Here is a 19,268-nt window from a genome sequence, read left to right as displayed (position 1 = left end):
AGAGCGGTGGCTAGCGATCGGAGTGACGGTGGTCGGATCGTCGATAATGGTGACGACGCTCGGGACGATGGGGTATTGGGTGGTGAAGCATCGGATCGAAGCTTCTAACGCAAGAAACGAGCATGGAGAATCCATGGCCAGATCCCGACAGATGATGATGCCGGGTTTCATGGAGGTTTCTGGGTTTCTGACAAAGAGAATGTATGCTATTTAGATGTGTGTGTGTATGCAGTGATTAGAATCAGTGTTTGTGTGTGCGTGTATCGCCATTTTGAATGAAATCATTGATGAAACAGGACTACAGAAGAAGAAGAACGAGAAAACTGGATAAATGTTCTGAAAATGTCAAAAGAATCATAAACCCTAACTACATTCACTGTTTACTTTACTTGAGCCACAAGAAAAAAAAATGAACTACCGTCTACCGGTATCTATCTATTTGCCGAGTCCAGAGTTGAGCAGATTATATAAAATCAATTCATTTTCACAGTAATCCGATATAAAAACCAATATTTTTATTAAAATTTTAAAAATTAAATCAACATAAAACCGTTCAAAATAAAAAATTTCAAAAAACATTCGGCACAACTAATCCCTTATATTCAAATTCAACCGTTGTCGAAAATTCTTATTTATCTAAACATTATTTTCCACGTTTGGATTTAAACTCGGGTTAAGATATATTTTGCATGTTATATTACGGCTAGTCCACCAAAATTTGGGTGAAAATTTTTAATGTTGTAAATTTTTCTAAAACTAAAGAAAATCAAACAAATAGTGACCAACTAAGTGTCTTAGTTTGTTTTACTGATATAAACTTGCATATTTTTTGGGGAATTTTCCTTCATGAATTTGTCAATTTTATTATTATTATTATTATTTATTATTATTATTATTTTGATAAATGCCATTGGAGAGCTTACGTTGTGTTTGGGGAAGTGGTCAATTTCTTAATAAAAATCCTCCACATGCACTCACTCTACGCAAATTTAATGAACTCACTCAACATTTCCCGACACTTGGGAAATCTATGTACCATTCGAATCTCCAACTGTTTTTTTTATTATTATTATTATAACATTACATTAGTCTTTAAAGCACTATGTTTTAAATTATACTATTTGTTTAGACAAAATATGTTCTCATAAAAAATATAGATCACAAACTATAGAGTGGAAATTCTTTTTATGTGGTTTTCTGATTAGAGAGGCCGATTATCATTAATCATGATACATATTTAATATTTAAACGCTGTCTTCAAATTTTATTGGTTATTAAATCAAAGTAACGGTAGAACATTTGGTAGCAAGTGAATATTTCGATTTCTAGTATATAAATGAAATCGAATAAAATATAATTATAATCTAATAGTCATTTGATATAATTTTAAAATTTTAAAATTAATCCAATTTAAATGTTCCGCTCAAATATAAATATAATAAAAATTAGAATAAATATTTTTTTTACAATTACCCAACTAAATCTAGATTTTATGTACAAATCCAAACACAAAAATATCTGGCCTAAGGATGATACATTGATTGTTGACTTGAAAAAAGGTGACAAACGACGCATATTTAATGTGATATAATTTTTTTTTTTGATACATTAGGAATCCCGTAACTATCTACCCTTACAAACGGAGACGAACTGGCCACCAACCGTGCCTAACAGTCTCCATGGAGCTCAGTGTGATATAAAATTTTTTGTTTACTATATAGTTCTTGTGATATTCGCAACCAGAAATTATTAATAATGTAAACAACCTCCAACTTTAGATATGCCCCGAGGGACAGGCAACTTTCTAACCAAAATTTTAAAATATTCAAATAAAATCCTTTGCTCGAAGGAAATTTCTTCGGTAGTTAATGCTTTGGGCCATTGCTTCCCTTTCACATATTTTTTTCCTTTGATAGACCATTTTTTTTATTGATTTGGCCATACCTTTTTTGCCAAATAGAAAAAAAGAGGAAATGAAATCTAATACCTTGTTCTGTATATATATATATATATATATATATATATATATATATATATATGTTTTTAATATATTCATCAGAATTTATAATCAGAACTTAAAATTAAAAACAGAAATATCAAATGCCGATGTACCTGGTTTAGATACATACAATAAAAGTATCAATATTCATTTTAACAACCGAGGTAAAAAAACTAATTAGTGCAATTTTTTTTATTCTAAGATTGTCTTTTCCATCATCCCCCCCCCCCCCCCCCCCGAATTTATTGTAAATTTATTTTATTTTTTGTGGAAAAAAAATCTATCTTTTTTGCATTTTCAGTTTCTATTTTTTATTTTCATAAAACGCCTCTTATTGAGTGGGGATGCAGATTTAGTCATTGCTGGTTACCAGTACAGCTTAATTTGACTTGACTTTGACACTTGCATTTTTAACCGTTGGACAAACCCATTCATTAAATACAATATTAATCTTATAGTATGACTTAGATCATATTCATGTCTCATAAAGAATGTTACACATGCGTGTGTGTATATATATATATATATGCCTCATCATGCGACTACAAGCAATAACGGTAAAATTCCTACATAACACATTGCAAGATCACTCTGATTACTGGTAAAAAGATACATTTCATCATTCGACAGATTTTTTACTATGGGATAAGATAAAATATCAGTGGAATCATCAATCATGTGTATATATAATACATCACACGTCAATCGCCAATGGAAAATTTTAATTAGTGTCTTTTGTATTTAATTATATGAATATTCAGATGCATACATACATACATACATGTTCATGGGAAAGCGCATATATGCATATTCATTATATATAAATATATGTGATGTATGAGAGAGAGAGAGAGAGAGAGAGAGAGAGAGAGAGAGGAGAGCACATGGAGGCAATGATCTGTCTGTGAAGGAAAAGTGAAGATATAAACAAAGAGAAAGGGAGCCGCTTTTCTTCAGGTTTTTAATCATCTCAGAGAACCATAATTTTATGCAATTTGTTTGTTTTTTTTTCTGTGCTGATCTCAGATCCAAGTTTCACTCTTCTTCTTGGACTCTGATTCTTTCCGTTTAATTTACTTGGGAAAATCTTCCAACTTGTCCACTCTTTTATTTTCCCCAGAAAATTTTTCAGGTTTTCTTGTCTGTTTCAGCCGAAAATCTCCCAGAGTTCGTGTTATCTTCGTTTTTGTTTGTTTTCTTCATTTACCCCGGAAACTCTTGTTCCTTCTCTACTTTCCCAGAAGTTTTCCGCATTTTGATTTCATTTTCCCGGAGAATCTCCTCTTGATTCCTCGTTTCCCGGGAAAGTTTCCGTCTTTCTGCGTCTCGACGGAAAAATTCGACGTCTGCTTTGCTTTTCGCGGAAAAATTCTTTTCAATCTCGTTCTCTTTTCTTGGATAATTTTCTCCCTCTCCTTTTTCCCGCGGAAAAATTGCAAAATCTCTCGGCCTCGCTACTTCCCCGGAGAATTCAAGTCATTCAGGTTCTAATTTCCTGGAAGATTTACTACTTTGTCTTCCTTTTTCCTGGGAAAAGCTTCAAACTTTACCATTTCAATGGCGTCTAGAGAAGTATCAACGATGATCAAACAAGGGTTTATCTCAGACCCATCTCTCGCTTTCTCTCCATCGAGGACCACAGCTCTGTCCAAAATCTCCTCCCCCACAGCGTCTCCTCCTCCGCCGCCGCCTCCCAACGAGTCGACTCGCCCGAGTCACTCAAACCTAACCCTTTTCGAGATGATGTCGGAGGAGCACAACCGAGAGTCCAAAACCCTAGACGAGTCCCGCAAGAAATCCCACGCGCGTGTGGCGAAGATCCTGACGGATTTCAAGAACGGCATCGTTTACGCCTACGGCCTGGGACCCGGCGACGTGAGGCTGACGGTGGTGGGGAGGGACGGGTACAGAGTCACCATGGATGTGCACAGAAGGGTATTATCGGAAAAGAGCAGATTTTTCATGGAGAAGATGAGCAGTCGAAAAGAAAAAGGGGTCTCTCACATGGTGGAGATCAGCGAGTGTGATGATGTAGAGGTGTATGTAGAGACTGTGGTGTTGATGTATTGCGATGATCTCAAGAAGAGGCTGGTCGGAGAAAATGTCTGCAAAATCCTGGCTTTGCTTAAGGTATGAACTCATGAATGATGGATTGACGTTTTGCTTTGATGATAATGTGTCTCTTGATGAAGATTCTTGGATTGTGCTAGGCTGGTCTTGTTTTGGTTGCTGAAAAAAGTGAGAATTTGAAACTGGAAATGGAATTTGAGTGTTGCTTGTTTTATCACCAACCGCCATGGTTTCTCTGTAATGCTGTCATGTCTTTGCATAGGTTTCTGCCGCCATAATGTTTGATGAGGGAGTAATGTCATGCTTGGAGTACTTGGAAGCAGTTCCTTGGACAGAGGAAGAAGAAGAGATGGTGGTATCATGTCTTGGAGAACTCGATCTTCCCGATTTAGTCACTTCGATTCTGCAGAGAGTATCATCTGAATCGTCCACTTCATCATCATCGAGAACCGATGATATCTACTTGCAACTCCTGACCGGAGTTCTACAAGCAAAAGACGATAAAGCTCGTCGGGAAATGAAGTCTTTAATCTATCGGTTGCTACGAGAAGAATCCGATCACGATGTCTCCAAGAACATCCTCTACAGCCTTTGCCATCGCTGCCTCACATCTCTCGTCCTCTGCTTATCAGAAGCCACCTCTCAGATGAACGATCCAGGGAAAGATCGAGGTGTTCTGATGAGAGAAATCGCCCGAGAAGCTGATAACTTGGTTTGGGTGGTGGATATATTGATCGAAAAGAAGTTTTGTGAAGATTTCGTGAAACTATGGGCGGATCAGAAGGAGTTAGCGGATCTCCATTCCAAGATCCCGACAATGTACAGACACGAAATAAGCAGAATCACCGCACTGATATGCGTTGGGATCGGTAAAGGAAGGATCTTGGTGAACCGGGAAGCTCGGTTTTCTGTTCTGAACACGTGGTTAGAGGCTCTGTACGATGATTTCGGGTGGATGAGGAGAGCTTCTTCGCGATCTCTGGACAGGAAGGTGGTGGAAGAAGGGTTGAGCCAAACCATACTGACCTTGTCGTTAAGACAGCAACAGGTGATTCTGATGAAGTGGTTCGACAGGTTCTTGAGCAAAGGAGACGATTGCCCGAATGTTCAACGAGCTTTCGAAGTTTGGTGGAGACGGGCTTTCGTAAGACAGGTCGTGACCGAGGCAGATGCATCGCAGTTGCAGATCACGCTATATGATTACCCGAAGTAGAAGAGGTATAAAAAGCTTTACAGACCCCAAGGTATGGCTGACATTAAAGCTTTTACACAGGATCTTCTTGCAAGTTAACTGTCTTAAACCCGGGATTCGATATTTCGAGAGAACGATGATAGAACTACGGGAATCTGAAACGGAAAAAAACCCGATGGAGGGTTTGAAGGCGAAAATTGGCAAGTTTTATGTGAATCTTTTGCAGGGATGTTCTGAGAGACGAGAGAGGTTCCTCAATATGATGTTAGGGCTGAAAAATAAGGAGTGAACTTTACATAAAGAAACGTATGTTGCCGTAGGAGGAGCATTGTTCTTATGAATGGGGCAGCTTCCGTGTGCCTCTGGTTCTAACAGAGGCTTTGCTCAACATGCCTAGCAATAATATTTTTGCTTTGTGGTGTTACATAGGCAGCGGCCTATATAACTGTATATGTATGTACATGCATTCGGAGGTTTGAAGCTTCACAGAGATAACCATTGGAAATGTCATAAATCACACGTTAATGTTTCTATAAATAAAGTTCCGATGATATTTTTTAATGACGCAAAAACTGTAACAAAATTAAAGTTTGTATTACAAGAGATTCGATAAATCCATACCTGTAAGATTGGGAAAAAATATGGAAAAGGGTAAAAACGGTATTTCACCTAGCATTGTGTGGGTGTTATGGTGTTGCGCATATATATATGTGGGCCTGCAACTCCGTAAAACCTAAAACCCTTGAAAAATAAATCCCTAAATCGTCGGCCACTGGGCGCGAAGATCTTCGCGAGAATCGTCCGATGAAGACGGTGACCGGAAGAGTCATCAGCGCAGGGCCCATCTCCGTCTCAAAAGCGGCGTCGATTCTCTCCAAATTCGCGTCCTCCGAGAACGGCGCAACGCAAGCTGTATGCGCGTACCTCCGACGCGCCACCGTGGCCTTCAACGAGCTGAAGGGTATTCACAGGGACCTTAAAGCTTCGAACTTGAAGGAAAAGAAGCCCAGATCCGATGTTACGTTGGTGCGAAACCCGACCCTTGCATCCGACGAACCGGGTCGACCCGACGATATGAGCGAGGGAGCTTACGATGGAAATCATCATCAGAAGAAGCTTAAAAAGAAGGAGAAGGAGAGTGGAGGAGATGGTGATTTGGTTAATAGTGGTGGGGAGATTGGTGGTCGGGAGAGTAAGACCGTGGGGGAGCAGGAGCGGAGTCATGAACGAGTACAGGTGAGTCAAGGACCGAGTCGGGATGGAGAGAGTGAGATAAAAGAGGGGAAGAAGAAGAATAAGAAAAATAGAGAAGGTGATGAAAACTTTGATGGCGGAGAAGTAAAAACGAGAGTCGAAGCAGAAGACGAGCATAGGAAGGAGGAGAAAAAGGAGAAGAAGAAGAAAAGGAAGAGTGGTGGAGAAATAGGTTCCGAGGAGAAGAAGAGCAAGAAAAAGAGACAGGTGAAGGAGTAAGATAGTTGAAGTTGGTCGCTTTTGGCGATTCTAGTTGAAGATGGGGAAATTTTTCCAAATTTTGGGTGAACGAAGGTAAAGGTTTCACTCTGTGGCAATTTTGATTCAGAATGATTTCATATCCGAGATAGTGATAGGAAAAATATTGATTCTGGGTATCAATTTGTGATAACTGTCACCATATATGCAATGAAGTTTCTATTGTTTTGGTAAATGTCAGGTTTTGATCCTTTTTGTTTGGATTTTAACCTATTCTGTGATCCTCTGTTTAAAGGGCGGCACCGCCAACTTTGTCCCACCACTAACCATGGTGATATTAGGTAGATCGCCTGTGTAGTTAAATGAGATGAGGGGATAATGGGGGAAATCTAGGGTATATATACTCCATGAGACTGGCCAATATATAAACTAGTTGTCTCTAGAGCAGGAAACACTTGGCTGGAAGGGTTGAAGATTCTTGATAAGAGGGCATTGGGTGAATGGTTTTGGTGTTTTTAGGCGGTTCTTATTCTAAGAAGCCTGCAACCATCACAATTGCCTTGGCTTGTGACCTATGGCTTAGCAGTTGGGGTATTCAGGTCTGGTCTTGGAAGAACATTGGTGGTCTGGCCAGGGGGGAATCAAAATGGTGGGTCAGTCCCAAATGGCCGCATCAGAGCTCATCATTCATTGCAGCACTGATTAGTGGTTAAAAGGTATGTATTTTTTCTTTCTTTCAGGCTTCACCCTGAATCTGAATGTTGTTATTATACCCATTTACCCATATTAGGTCATATGCTCGATCAAATCAAAATTAGAGGTGGGAAACTATAATCAAGAATGTGGTAAGAGCCTTAGCTGAGCAGTTGTATTAATGAATCAATAGAGTATTGATCTTTAAAAGCATGGAATGTGAGCGTTTGTCACCAGAGTGGTGCCCTGTCTGAAAAGGACACATCAGCATCTTGTCATTAGTCGGTTGATTAGTTTATTATGCGATATAAATGTTTTATGGCGCGTTCACGGGAGAGAGATTCCTTTTGAAATTTCATCTGTATATAGTTTTCAAAAGCTATGCATGGAATGGCATGAACACAAAAAAAATAGATAGATATAAGCAGAAGGGGAAAAAAGTGTAGGAATTTTGTAGAGTTTCTCAATCAGGACATGAGTAGAAGTGGTACACATCGGTTCACTAATTACATCACAACCTGTTCCGTATATTTTGTGTTCCAAGAACCAATCTGGTTTTGAGTACATTAAAGTATATTCAAAAATTTTGGTGTGTGTTTGTTTATTGTTGTTACCACAAACAAAAAATTGGGATAATGGTTAGAAATTTTCTTTGTGGAAAGTGAAACGAGTGGATGAGTCGAGGCTGAACTCCTGACACAGTGATCTAAGCGGTCGGACGAGTGTCGGGCTTCCGCAGTAGAACACTCCTGCATGCAAACAACACCCAAACACATTACACCCAAAAAAAAAAAATCGATTATTTCACAAACCCATCATTTAAAAATGCGAAATCCGATTCGATTTGATGAGATCTAATAGGAAAAAGAAACGCATATATGTATATATACACATATATATATATACATACATACCTATGCGAGCAGCTTGGTGTTTGTTTGCCAAGTCACTGAAAACCTTCCTCCAATTAGGTCTTGCGAAATGCGTTCGTATCTGAATCAAAATCGGATCCGATCGTTAGAGGAAAAAAAAAGGTTATAAATTATAATTGAAATGAGTGGGGAACTTTTGTTAGTGTAATTTTTGTTTTTGGAATAGTAATGGTGCGTACTCGGCTCTCGGAGACAACGTCGACTCCATTTTTGGCATGTTGAAGCTTTTGGACCATTGCGATTAGGGCAGAACGAGCATCTCCTGCCTCGTACATGCTTGTTAAGTAGTTGTGCATCTCTATCACGTTCTGAGGGTAAATTAAAAAAAAAAAGTAATTGAGAAACTACCATAATTATCAAACAAAAAAAAAATGTAGAGTTTAGATCTTTCAACGCTCTAAAATCAACGTTAAAACACCAAAACTCGACTATAGATAATACAGATTATTAAAAAAAAAAATTAAAAAAAGCTTCCTTTTTGTTAGGGATGGCTTAATTGGGTTTCGGTTCGAGTTCGGTTCGGTTATTTTCGGGTTCAGTTATTTCGGTTTTAGAACAACTATAACCATTCGGTTTTTGCATTATATTCGGTTCGATTCGGTTATATTCGGTTCGGGTACGGTTCGGTTATGATAAAATACTCATTTTCTTAAAAAAATTTACAGTTTTTCGATTATTTTTTTATTCGGTTTGGTTCGGGTTCGGGTTCAGTTTTTTCGTTTTTAGAAAAAGCATAACCATTCGGTTTTACATCTAATTCGGTCCGGTTACGGTTATACGTTATTCGGTTCGGATCGGTTCGGTTATTCGGTTATTAACCAAGTAAGTCAGCTCTACTTTTTGTGTTTCGTTTCGGACAAAACATGATTTGATGTTTCAATTTTTTTGTTTTTTTTTAGAATCTAACTCAAATTATAAGATTATGTGGTAAAAAGTGAAAACAAAAACAAAAACTTACTGTTTTATCAAACTCGGCAATGTCATCCATAACACCTTTGAACCAATCAAAAGAGGCTTGCTCTCTTGTTACCCAATAGAAGTATGCCCTTTGTGGGAATTTCTTACCACCTCCTCCTCCTCCACTCACGCTTGCACCTCCTATGCTCTCTCCTCCTACACTTCCTTCAAAACTTTGCCCCTGCATTTTCCAATTTTCAATATTAGACCCCCCATCATTTCTAACCGGACTCAAAACACCCCCTGATACTTACAGATCTGGGAATGTTTGGCTTGAGATGGTTCAACATATCCTTTAAGATGCTGATGAATGGAGTTGCCCCGATCCCCAGCCCGACCAACAACAAGATATCGAATTTATGGTAGCTCTGTGCTGGAGCTCCGTATGGTCCTTTGATGAAGATTTTCGGAAACCTGATACATGTGGAAAAGTATACGTAATGTTTATCATTTTTCGATTAATGGATTTAATTGGGCATACGAAATAATATATAAAGTTCTAACAATATTCGTAGATATTTGCTTACAAGAGCTGCGATTCTTCGATGTTGGGGTTACTTGGTGCTCTTGTCTCCATCCTTACTAGACTATTCGGTCTAGTTTTTGTGGCTTGAGGAGGTTGACATGTCTACATGAAAATAGATTAAAAAAAAAAAGATTTATTAGAAAATTTACATGAAGATGATCATGGTTTTAATATGATCTATACACAAACAAAAGGGGTGAAAATCAAATATATTTGGAACAAAAATGTTAAAATTAGGAAATTAATTACCTTTGCAAATCTGCTCCTAAGCTCAGTGGTCCAATCTCCCAGGGCCCTTATGTGAACACTCAAATAGTCATCTCCTGGTGCAGAAGTGATGGAGAATGGATGCCTATAGACCGCAATTATCAATAAGAAAATTAATTTATGATTCCAATTAGATCTTTAATCTATTCTAACCAATTAATAATTAAACACACAAGATCTAAACATATTTGTATAGTATGAAAAAAAAAATCGAAAATCCAAGTTTATATTTCGACTTTGTTTAATCTCCGCAATCTTTATTACCATTCGAACTGGGAGATGTCGGGGCACTTGACGAACATGTACATGCCACTTTTGTACTTGAACGCAGGTGGTTTTGTCATGTAGAGTGCAAGAACGTTGCCTGGATATACAATAGCCTGCAGAAAGAAATATTAAAAAAAAAATAAAGTATAATGATTAACTAGAACTGAAATTTATACGTGCGATATAAGCAAATGTTTTGTATATGTGTATATATATATATTGGTCGTGGTCGTACCTTGATGATGTTGACACGGTGGTTGCGTTCTTGATAGCGTGAGAAAACCCTCTCGCTCGCGTAGAACAGCATCGGCACTGCCACGTACATCCACGTCTGCATTTTTCAAGTGAAACACCGTTAGGGCTCTGATTTTAACAAAACCTTGAAACCCTAAACCAATCAGTTCCAAGTGAACATGATATGTATACATATATATATATATATATAGACATACGTACAGTTTTCTGGTACCAAGGCTTGTCGATGATAAGAATGTAGCCATGGAGGATGAGAAGAACGTAAGCGATGACGAGCAAATGATGGGCATACCAAAAGGCATTAAACCCGGCGAGGTTGTTAAAGGGCTTGGGCAATTTGATGATGTTCCTTCTGAAGGAATGCATGGCAAGAGTGAAGGAGAAACCCATGAAGAAGATCATCAGAACACCAGTTATCGACACTGAAGTTGTCATCAGGTCCAAGTAACTAGGTTGCCTAAGCCCCAAGACAGGCCCTGCGTACTCAAAGAACGTGTCGTAAGAGCAAGAACTCAGCCTAGGGAAGTTGCAGAGCATGTGTAGTCCCGTGTGGAGCAAGGAATGGAAAGCTATGGCGAAAGCAATCAGCTTGTGGAAGTTGATGTTGTCGTCGAAGGGGATGAAGCGGTTAAGGAAGGTAGATCTCAGGAAAGTTAGGGTTTTTCTGCAGACGGGCACTAAGATCAATGCCATGTTGAGTTTTAGGGTTTCGGCCGAGCCTTTTGCGGCGCAAACGCATCTTCCCGTGATATGGTAAAGAGGGCTGTGGGTGAACTCGTTGTATTTCCACATGAAGAGAGAAACGTTGACGAGGAGCCACAAGGCGATGACCCAAATCTTCTTCCAGTTCTCGTGCATTAGCTCTGTGGTTACCGACACGAACTTGCTTACCGGCGTTCTGTATCGTTTGGGAATCATAGCACGAGTTAGGGTTTGTGATCTCTTCGTCATCCTCTCCGTGTCCCCACTGCTCACCATCTGAGTCAGCAGCACCTCGAGCTGCCACATCTGGTGGATGTAAACTAAAGGAAAAGTTAGTAGAATATAAAATATTATCGGTATATATATATTTTTTTATAAATATATTATCTGTATATTATCATCTATTAATTGTTGTATACTGATTTTAAGATGCGATTTGTAATAATTCTAAGCAGTGACATAAGAAAACGGATATCTAAGAAGTGAAGTTGACCGAACCGAGCCAATTCTCGATTGAGCAAACTATATAGAATGGTTAACGATATTACAATACGTGACCGACCGGTTATGATAGTTTGGTTTATTCAGATCAGTTTTTTTTCATTAGGGTTTGTAAAAAGAGAGGTTTTGCTTCGATTAAAAAAAAGAGAGACGAACCCTAACCAAATAACCGAACCAAACCAAACTAAATCAAACCAAAGAGACATACCCGGTTACATATTCTAATATGCGGTAAACAGATGATTTGGATTCAAAAGGAATAGAATTCAAACCTCGATGTAGCCTTGGTGGTCGGGATCGAGTTCTTCCATGATCAAAGAAGCATAAGCGGCGGCATTCTGCTTCAGATTCGAGAGCTTGTTGGCCGATGCACTTAGAACTATGATCTCTTTCACCTCCGCTTCCGTTAGCTTCCCGTCTCCATCCTTATCACACCTACAAATACATACATACATACGCATATATATAATGTATCTGTATCTGTATATATATATGTGTATACATACGACTGCAACTACTAGTATGTCGAGTACATACATGTCGAAGAAGATTTGGAGGCGACAATCGAGGTCTTTCTTGCTCATGTCTTCCCAAAACATCTTGAGTTGCTCTTTGTCTATGCCGTTTTCTGAATGTATCTGTCTTCTCCTCGCCAACGCATCGTACACTTCTCCCGCAAACTCCATCGTATCTCCCATTCCTATACGTATATATTGTTCATAAATTTAACCATATGCATCATTTTGGAAAGATTCTTTTCGCTAGATCTTGTTTACTAATGGGAAATCCACTCATCGGCTACAAATTCATGCAAAATGGTGTATTTCATAATATATATTATATATATTACCGTATAAAAATTCGTATGTATTCCAGATTCTGAGCTGAACCCTAATCAATAGTTACAATCAGAGATACCCATCTCCACGTTTAATCTTCTAGGCACTTGAAAAATTGTTGTGACACCTCAAAATCAGCTTTAAAAAATTTACAATGCAGTCATAAGGCACGCATGAATCATCGTTTTTAGCCATGCAATATCTACGTACGCGGTTCATCATCATTGTCGAAAATTCTAAACATCAAATTCATCTTTTTTAAAACTGAAATAATCCCTAATAGTTGGAAATTCGAAGATTACCCTAATTCGCAAGAACCTCAACCTATTCTAAAAGAAAGTCCGATTTTTTTCCCTAAATTCCAAATAAATCAAAAGAATTATTATGTTCGATAACGTTTTCGAATGTTAATCTCGCAGCTATATCGATGATAACGTTTCGAACGTTTTTACCAATACAGACGCCGAACTTCTCCTTTGGCAACTTCCCATCAATAGCAAACTGATTGAAACGGTTCTCGATCGATCTCCAAGCATCACGTTCACGTCCGGTGACCGTCCGATCAAGAAACCTTAGGCTCTGAAGCCCTCTGGCCGCGCTCGAGGTCGTCCTCTCGACCCTCTTTGGGCCCAACGGCGGCTTCTTCCCCATCGGTGGGCCCAAATTCCCGCTCTTTCGGGTCCCCGGAGATCCCAAGTTTCCGCTCTTTCGGATACCCGGTGACCCCAGATTTCCGCTCTTCCGCCATCCCGAGACGCTCAACGTCCTGATAATCGATCCGACGCTTAAATTCCTCGGATTCTTCTTCGGACAGTTGTTTTTGTTGTCGTTTTCATTACCGTCGTTGACGGTTCCTGTCGTCGATTCCTCTCCCATTCGGTCGATCTCTACGCTCTCTAGCATCCATTTCGTTGAATCCTCGCTTTCTATGCAGCTGCTATTGTTCATTGGCTTGTTTTTCTACGTTAATCTTTTTTTTTTTTGGGTTATTGGAATTAACGTTTTTTTTTTTGTGTTTAGAGGTTATGGTGATGGATACAAGAGGGAGGGGAAAGTGCCTCGATTTCTGTCTGGTCGTAACATTTGTTAGTTTATTTCGTTGGAAAATTGGATTCAGAGAGTTACTAGATTTGAGAAACTTTAGAATGTTGGGTCCCCGGAGATCCCAAGTTTCCGCTCTTTCGGATACCCGGTGACCCCAGATTTCTGCTCTTCCGCCATCCCGAGACGCTCAACGTCCTGATAATCGATCCGACGCTTAAATTCCTCGGATTCTTCTTCGGACAGTTGTTTTTGTTGTCGTTTTCATTACCGTCGTTGACGGTTCCTGTCGTCGATTCCTCTCCCATTCGGTCGATCTCTACGCTCTCTAGCATCCATTTCGTTGAATCCTCGCTTTCTATGCAGCTGCTATTGTTCATTGGCTTGTTTTTCTACGTTAATCTTTTTTTTTTTTGGGTTATTGGAATTAACGTTTTTTTTTTTGTGTTTAGAGGTTATGGTGATGGATACAAGAGGGAGGGGAAAGTGCCTCGATTTCTGTCTGGTCGTAACATTTGTTAGTTTATTTCGTTGGAAAATTGGATTCAGAGAGTTACTATAAATAGAAACTGCCAAGGAAAGCATTTTTTGGGGTATTAATTAATTAAACAAAAGTACCCTATAAAAAGTTTTGTATTAATTCAATCCCTGCCTCAGATCCAATGTAGTCATCCCTTTAATATATTATTACACCATAGCGGAATGTTATTTAATTTGAATTTAATATATACCTAAGTAACGGAATTGTAAATTAATGTGTTAGTTAATGAAAAATAAAAATACGTCTTAAGAACAACATCAAGTGAATAATGTCGGATTAAAGGAGCGAGACACGTGGACCGAAACGGTTACTTTCTCGTCGATCGTACTTCTTCCAGTGACGACTCGTTCCGAGTTGACTCCTGTCGACCCACTGAGTCGCTCTTTCTCCCCTCACCCGTCTCGTTCCCCCGACAACCCTTTTTTTTTCCTCTGTTTAACCGTCTTCGTCTTCTTCCTCGTTTGTCCTTCTCTCTCTGGGGCTTGTTCCTCTAGTTATTTACACGATTTTGATGGTTGAACAGAAGATTTCAGATTCTAGGGTTCTAACTCAGAACCCTACAACGAAAGAACAAATATATGTGTCTGTTTATGTATATATATGCGTGTGTAATGCTCTCAAAACCAAACCCAAAACAAAACAAAAAAAACAAAGTTTAAAAAACCCAGATCGCAGCAGCTAAAGTACGCATTTCTGTACACAGATCGTTGCTACCATAATTTTTCTGTCATCTGCCCGTTTCAGTTAACGGCAGAGAGGGGAAATCTGGAGTCAGACAACAACTGAGCAGCCTCATAAGCACGGATCAGGTGTTGCTTCACGTCTCCATTCCCTTGCTTCGATGATCTCGCCTCCCAGAATTCCCTCAGCAGCTCCTCGAATGCCGGAGTTCTGAGTTCTTCAATGGACCCGATGCTCGGTATGTTGAACGATCTCTTCCTCGGCGTTGAACTCGACGATTCATCCACCTGTTTCACCAAAAACACTGTGAGGTTATATCATTTTTTATACCCTTTTCTTACATGATTACGTTCAGACACTAAACACAATCTCACAATGTCTGTTAAGGGTGCAGTTAGAGACGGGTTATGTCAGATAATCAGGAATATCGATAAACCCGATTATTGCAATTTGCTCAAGAATGCCCCTTTTAGCTTCTAGAATCTACTTCTTAGTTCAAGACCTCCCTTTTACTGATACTAACTGGGAATCAGACTGTTTTTCGTAGGCTTATTTCCGGGAGACGCGTGTAAAAGAGTTGAATCTTACCACATATTCATCGAGAAGACATTTCCCGGCGTTATCTGTGATCTCTACGATCTTGTTATGGTGCCCACCTTTCAGTTCTCTCAAATCCTTGCAGCATGGGACAATCATGGAATTGACATTTGCGCATGCATCGTTATCAAGTTGTAATGAATCTGCAAAGGGAGTGGTACGTATAGTCTGTAAGCAAAGTGGTAAATGCATTCAAAGAGAATCGTATTGACGAAGGTGTTTACTTACGGTCAATGGAAGCGAGGAGATTGCCATTTGCAGCATCAACCTCATCCAGAGAAGATGATACAGCAGACGAAAACTGAGCTCGCAGGTTTTCGTTGGCATCCATTCCTCCTCTACGGAAAACAAAGAGAAAGGAATACATCAATGGCTTTGAACTTAGAAAAACAGTGTAAAAAAGCTTGATTACCTGACAATGGAGTCTACAGAAGCAACGTTGTTTCCTTCTAGACTGAGTAATGATTCTTGGGCATTCCTCCATTGATGTGCACTCATTTTGGCCTTCTCCAGACTTTGAAATATCCATTTGAAAAGATCGAGGAAATGCATAGAAAGGTTAGGTTCTTGAAGAAGAGGATATGTAAGATGGTATCTATTTCACGATCGATATTGCAAGATTGCCTACCAGTTTATGAGAACATCTTCCATGGCTTTCTTCCCGCCCTCAACTGCAGATGTATCTTCGAGGTATGTTGATTCAGTTTTCTCCATATGAAGACTCCATTCTGCTTTAATGGAAGATGTTGAATCCTCCATTGTCGACATCTCGTGTTGTAGTTTGACCGTTCTGGAGGAAGCACTCTCCCGGAGATCGTTTACAGCCATTTGGACCTGGACAAAAGATAAAAAGTTTCAAGGTCAGTTTTGAAGTAGCTATTTTATAAGAATTCGGCTCGTAGAATTGAATAGCATACAAGGCTTTTCTTCCTAGCATTAGAATTTGAAAGAAGTTCCGCCACTTTTTGAAGCAATTCCCTTTCTTCATTCGCAGCACATTCCTACACGAAGGACAAAACGGCATGATGCATTTTGGTCGGTAACGTACATCATTCGATATGTTTAAGAATCAGGAGACAGAATCTCACCTCGAACTTCTTTTCAAATTCACTAAGTTTTGCATCATTAACAGTCTGAGCTTCTTCTACTATATGGGTCAGTTTCGATGCATGAGTGTCTAAAACCCTAAAGAAGTCCACCGTCGATTTGGAAACTGACCTTGCAGTTTCCACGGCACGCAAATGCGCCTGCCATTTAACAGAAATGTTCATTACAAATGCGATATTTAAAGCAAAAACCTTTTCTAAGTATCGTCAATATACCCTTCAAAGGACACTAACCTGTCTTTGTTGCCGAGCAAATGCAGTTAGCTTCTCTTCTTGATTGTTAAGGCTACTTTGAAGATCTTGTAGTAAGGTGTCAGCCTCTGTAGCAAATCCCTTGAAGAGCTACAAGAGCAGAGTTTCGAGGAGAGATCAACTCATGACAAGAGTTTAAAGAGAGAAAGAGATACGGTTAGTAATTGTTTTTTTACGTCAATAAATACTCACATCTTCAAGCTCATGTGAATGTTTTGAAACTTCTGAATTCAGGCAAGACAATGTTGACTGAGAATTTCCATCTAGCTTCACAGCAATATCATCAAGAGCTTTGATACCGGAGCCATATGTCGTCTTCAGTTTCGATAGCCTTCCACAGAGTTCTTCAGTGGCCTTCAGAGGAAAAAACGGAAAAAATGGTCAATGAGGTTACGAGATCCGCCACTAAAATTGCAGAGAAACCCTAAATTTTTCCAACCTCTGCTTTTGTAGACACAAAGGACTCCATGTCTTTCTCCATGTGTTTCAGTTGCAGTTCTTGTTGTGTCACAGAAGCTGCTAGGGTTTTGTGCAGTAGCTCAAGCTGCTGTGTAAGTTGTGACTGGAACTTATGGATTAGCAATCTGTTTCCATCCTCAATCTTATCCTTTCTTTCTGCATTATATGCAACAACTATAAATAGTAAACAGAGGGCCCTATACTTGTTAAATCTTAAACTACTTGTCCACAAACACTTACCTATTTTGGCAAACAAATCTGAAACATCTGATGCTGCATTTTCTAGCTCTGTTCTGAGCTCAAAGGCACGCTCTACAAGTGCTTCTTCTGAAATTTGCAAGGAAATTTGAGAGTAAGAGAAGTAGTTAAGCTTGTCCATTGCTCCTATCCTGAAGAATCTAAGTCTCCACAAACGAGAAAAATCGAAACTTTTCCCTTCGAGAAACTTTAAAATAGAAAAAAGGGATACATTTCTTGTTCATCGTCGAATACCCACCAGAGATGATCAACTCACCTGACTTTAGGAGATTGCATATCAAGAATTCCTTCTCTTTGATGGTTGCATTAGCCTGTCTGTATTTTTCTTCTAGATCAACCAGAGAGTGTTCAGTTTCCTCGAGTTTTTTCTGGTATTTCAAGAAACACCCGGTTAGCTTTTTCATGCATTTCGATAAGTGAGAAAGAGAATGGTTTTTGAGAGGGGCCAGAAGAAAAATTATAGCCCGTTTAGTCATATACCTCAGTTTTCTCGAGCTTTTCACTCAGCTTGGCAGTTAAAAGCCTCTGAGAATTGTAAAGATCCTGAAGCTCAATGAGGTGCTGCAGTGCCAACACAATTGATCAAGTAATATTCTGATATGAGAGCTAATAGTGATATGGGATCGATGACAATGGTACCTTGTCTTTGGATTCTGATTCGAGTTCTAATCTTTCTATTTTTTCCGCCATTGCCTGTAATCAAAATGGAGAGAGTGAATCAAAATCTCAATTATAAGAAGCCGAAACCTGACTCAGGAAAGAAACAAATTAAACCATTCAACTCAGAGAAAGTTAAACCTTTTTCTCAGCCTCCTCTTGAAGATATCGGTCTTTCGGTATGTAAATTCCGTTTTTCTCTCTAGCAGCATACACCTCTAAAAGATTTAAAAAAACATTAAATCGTATGTGAAATGAATGAACTTGACAATACCAAGTTACAAATTCTTTAATGCAATCCCCATACCTTGCTTCAGGAGGTCAATCTGAGTGTACAGATCTTTCATGAGAGCGGATTTCATCATCTTCTGGTTGACCTGAAATCAATCACCAGAAATAGGTAGAACTGACATTTTTTACAAAAGACATAATCACACAAAAGAATCCATAAGCAGCCCACCTCTGGTTTGTTCTTGATATTCTTGGCCCGGTGTGCATAATCCAGAGTACTGAGGGTCTCTTCCAAACAGTGGATGGAAGATGAAATCGTAGCAATTACACACGTTTTCGTTTTTCCTCCCAATGAATCCCTCAGCAATCGTGTCAATTTGCTATCTCTGGAAGTTTAAAAAACCACCGAGCAAGAAGCATATAAAAAACTATCAAGATTTTTTTTTAAAACTTTTCAGCCGATTTCTTGTACCTGTATGGAATATGACCAGAGTGTTCAACAAGTGCATTAATCACACGACCGAGAGTCAGCAAACTTTTGTTGATCTCTCCGGCTTCCCTTGCCCGTCCCTGCAGCAATCGTTCCCCTGTTAATTAGCTAATCTTAATCCATTTTATGACAGCAGAGAAGCATACCTCTCTTGCACCAGACCGTGAAATATTCTCCGAACCAGCAAGATCTACAAGATTTAACTTCCCACATTTGATCATCTCTTCTCCCTCTGGTGTATTTTCCTTTATGTGAATAGTGATCGAAAATATAGAGTGGGAACGACTGCTTTGCTTGTTCAGC

At 39.2% G+C, this 19,268-nt stretch overlaps 4 protein-coding genes and 1 long non-coding RNA gene across 8 annotated transcripts in view; 3 read left to right on the top strand and 2 right to left on the bottom strand.

The window, feature by feature from the left end:
• Nucleotides 1-2,847: 2,847 nt before the first annotated feature.
• LOC104799473 (BTB/POZ domain-containing protein At5g60050) lies at nt 2,848-5,825 on the top strand. Its single transcript, XM_010522017.2, has 2 exons — nt 2,848-4,129; nt 4,332-5,825. The coding sequence occupies exons 1-2, from the start codon at nt 3,557-3,559 to the stop codon at nt 5,280-5,282; spliced, it is 1,524 nt and encodes a 507-aa protein (XP_010520319.1). The 5' UTR covers nt 2,848-3,556; the 3' UTR covers nt 5,283-5,825.
• A 163-nt stretch (nt 5,826-5,988) lies between these two features.
• Nucleotides 5,989-7,318, top strand: LOC104799471 (nucleolar protein 58). 2 transcript variants are annotated; one of them, XM_019200811.1, is made up of 2 exons: nt 5,989-6,809; nt 7,233-7,318. In XM_019200811.1, exon 1 carries the CDS (start codon nt 6,066-6,068, stop codon nt 6,732-6,734), a length of 669 nt encoding a protein of 222 aa, XP_019056356.1. In that variant the 5' UTR covers nt 5,989-6,065; the 3' UTR covers nt 6,735-6,809; nt 7,233-7,318. The 2 variants fall into 2 exon arrangements, with proteins under 2 accessions (XP_019056356.1, XP_019056355.1); XM_019200810.1 differs by having other exon boundaries at nt 7,162-7,236.
• Nucleotides 7,319-7,835: 517 nt separating this feature from the next.
• Nucleotides 7,836-13,695, bottom strand: LOC104799470 (putative respiratory burst oxidase homolog protein H). Its single transcript, XM_010522015.1, has 13 exons — nt 13,105-13,695; nt 12,351-12,513; nt 12,086-12,248; nt 10,812-11,618; nt 10,591-10,686; nt 10,353-10,468; nt 10,071-10,173; nt 9,823-9,923; nt 9,550-9,709; nt 9,297-9,476; nt 8,518-8,646; nt 8,321-8,399; nt 7,836-8,155 (listed from the first exon to the last, which is right to left on the bottom strand). The coding sequence occupies exons 1-13, from the start codon at nt 13,598-13,600 to the stop codon at nt 8,046-8,048; spliced, it is 2,703 nt and encodes a 900-aa protein (XP_010520317.1). The 5' UTR covers nt 13,601-13,695; the 3' UTR covers nt 7,836-8,045.
• A 1,051-nt stretch (nt 13,696-14,746) lies between these two features.
• LOC104799469 (kinesin-like protein KIN-5D) overlaps nt 14,747-19,268 on the bottom strand; it is a 6,643-nt gene continuing 2,121 nt past the window's right edge. The window contains exons 6-24 of one of the 3 annotated variants that reach the window (XM_010522014.1): nt 19,112-19,265; nt 18,948-19,045; nt 18,705-18,861; nt 18,552-18,621; nt 18,386-18,462; nt 18,227-18,280; nt 18,068-18,148; nt 17,844-17,955; nt 17,570-17,656; nt 17,310-17,485; nt 17,063-17,224; nt 16,853-16,960; nt 16,601-16,759; nt 16,430-16,513; nt 16,141-16,346; nt 15,925-16,026; nt 15,741-15,850; nt 15,504-15,655; nt 14,747-15,202 (exon numbers count right to left, since the gene is read on the bottom strand). In XM_010522014.1, the coding sequence (XP_010520316.1) occupies nt 14,975-15,202; nt 15,504-15,655; nt 15,741-15,850; nt 15,925-16,026; nt 16,141-16,346; nt 16,430-16,513; nt 16,601-16,759; nt 16,853-16,960; nt 17,063-17,224; nt 17,310-17,485; nt 17,570-17,656; nt 17,844-17,955; nt 18,068-18,148; nt 18,227-18,280; nt 18,386-18,462; nt 18,552-18,621; nt 18,705-18,861; nt 18,948-19,045; nt 19,112-19,265 (2,377 nt within the window). In that variant the 3' untranslated portion in view covers nt 14,747-14,974. Of the gene's footprint in view, nt 15,203-15,503; nt 15,656-15,740; nt 15,851-15,924; nt 16,027-16,140; nt 16,347-16,429; nt 16,514-16,600; nt 16,760-16,852; nt 16,961-17,062; nt 17,225-17,309; nt 17,486-17,569; nt 17,657-17,843; nt 17,956-18,067; nt 18,149-18,226; nt 18,281-18,385; nt 18,463-18,551; nt 18,622-18,704; nt 18,862-18,947; nt 19,046-19,111 lie in introns of all 3 variants that reach the window. The other 2 variants (XM_010522012.1, XM_010522013.2) reach the window with 2 other exon arrangements.
• Nucleotides 16,934-17,194, top strand: LOC104799468. The gene is made up of 2 exons (XR_769581.1): nt 16,934-17,026; nt 17,105-17,194. It is a non-coding gene; the product is annotated as an uncharacterized LOC104799468 (long non-coding RNA).

The sequence above is a fragment of the Tarenaya hassleriana genome, unplaced genomic scaffold (genome assembly GCF_000463585.1).
Source record: "Tarenaya hassleriana unplaced genomic scaffold, ASM46358v1 Cleome6, whole genome shotgun sequence".
Lineage (NCBI taxonomy): Eukaryota > Viridiplantae > Streptophyta > Magnoliopsida > Brassicales > Cleomaceae > Tarenaya > Tarenaya hassleriana.
The sequence above is the reverse complement of the archived record's forward strand: the minus strand, read 5'-3'. Positions and strand labels throughout refer to the sequence as shown.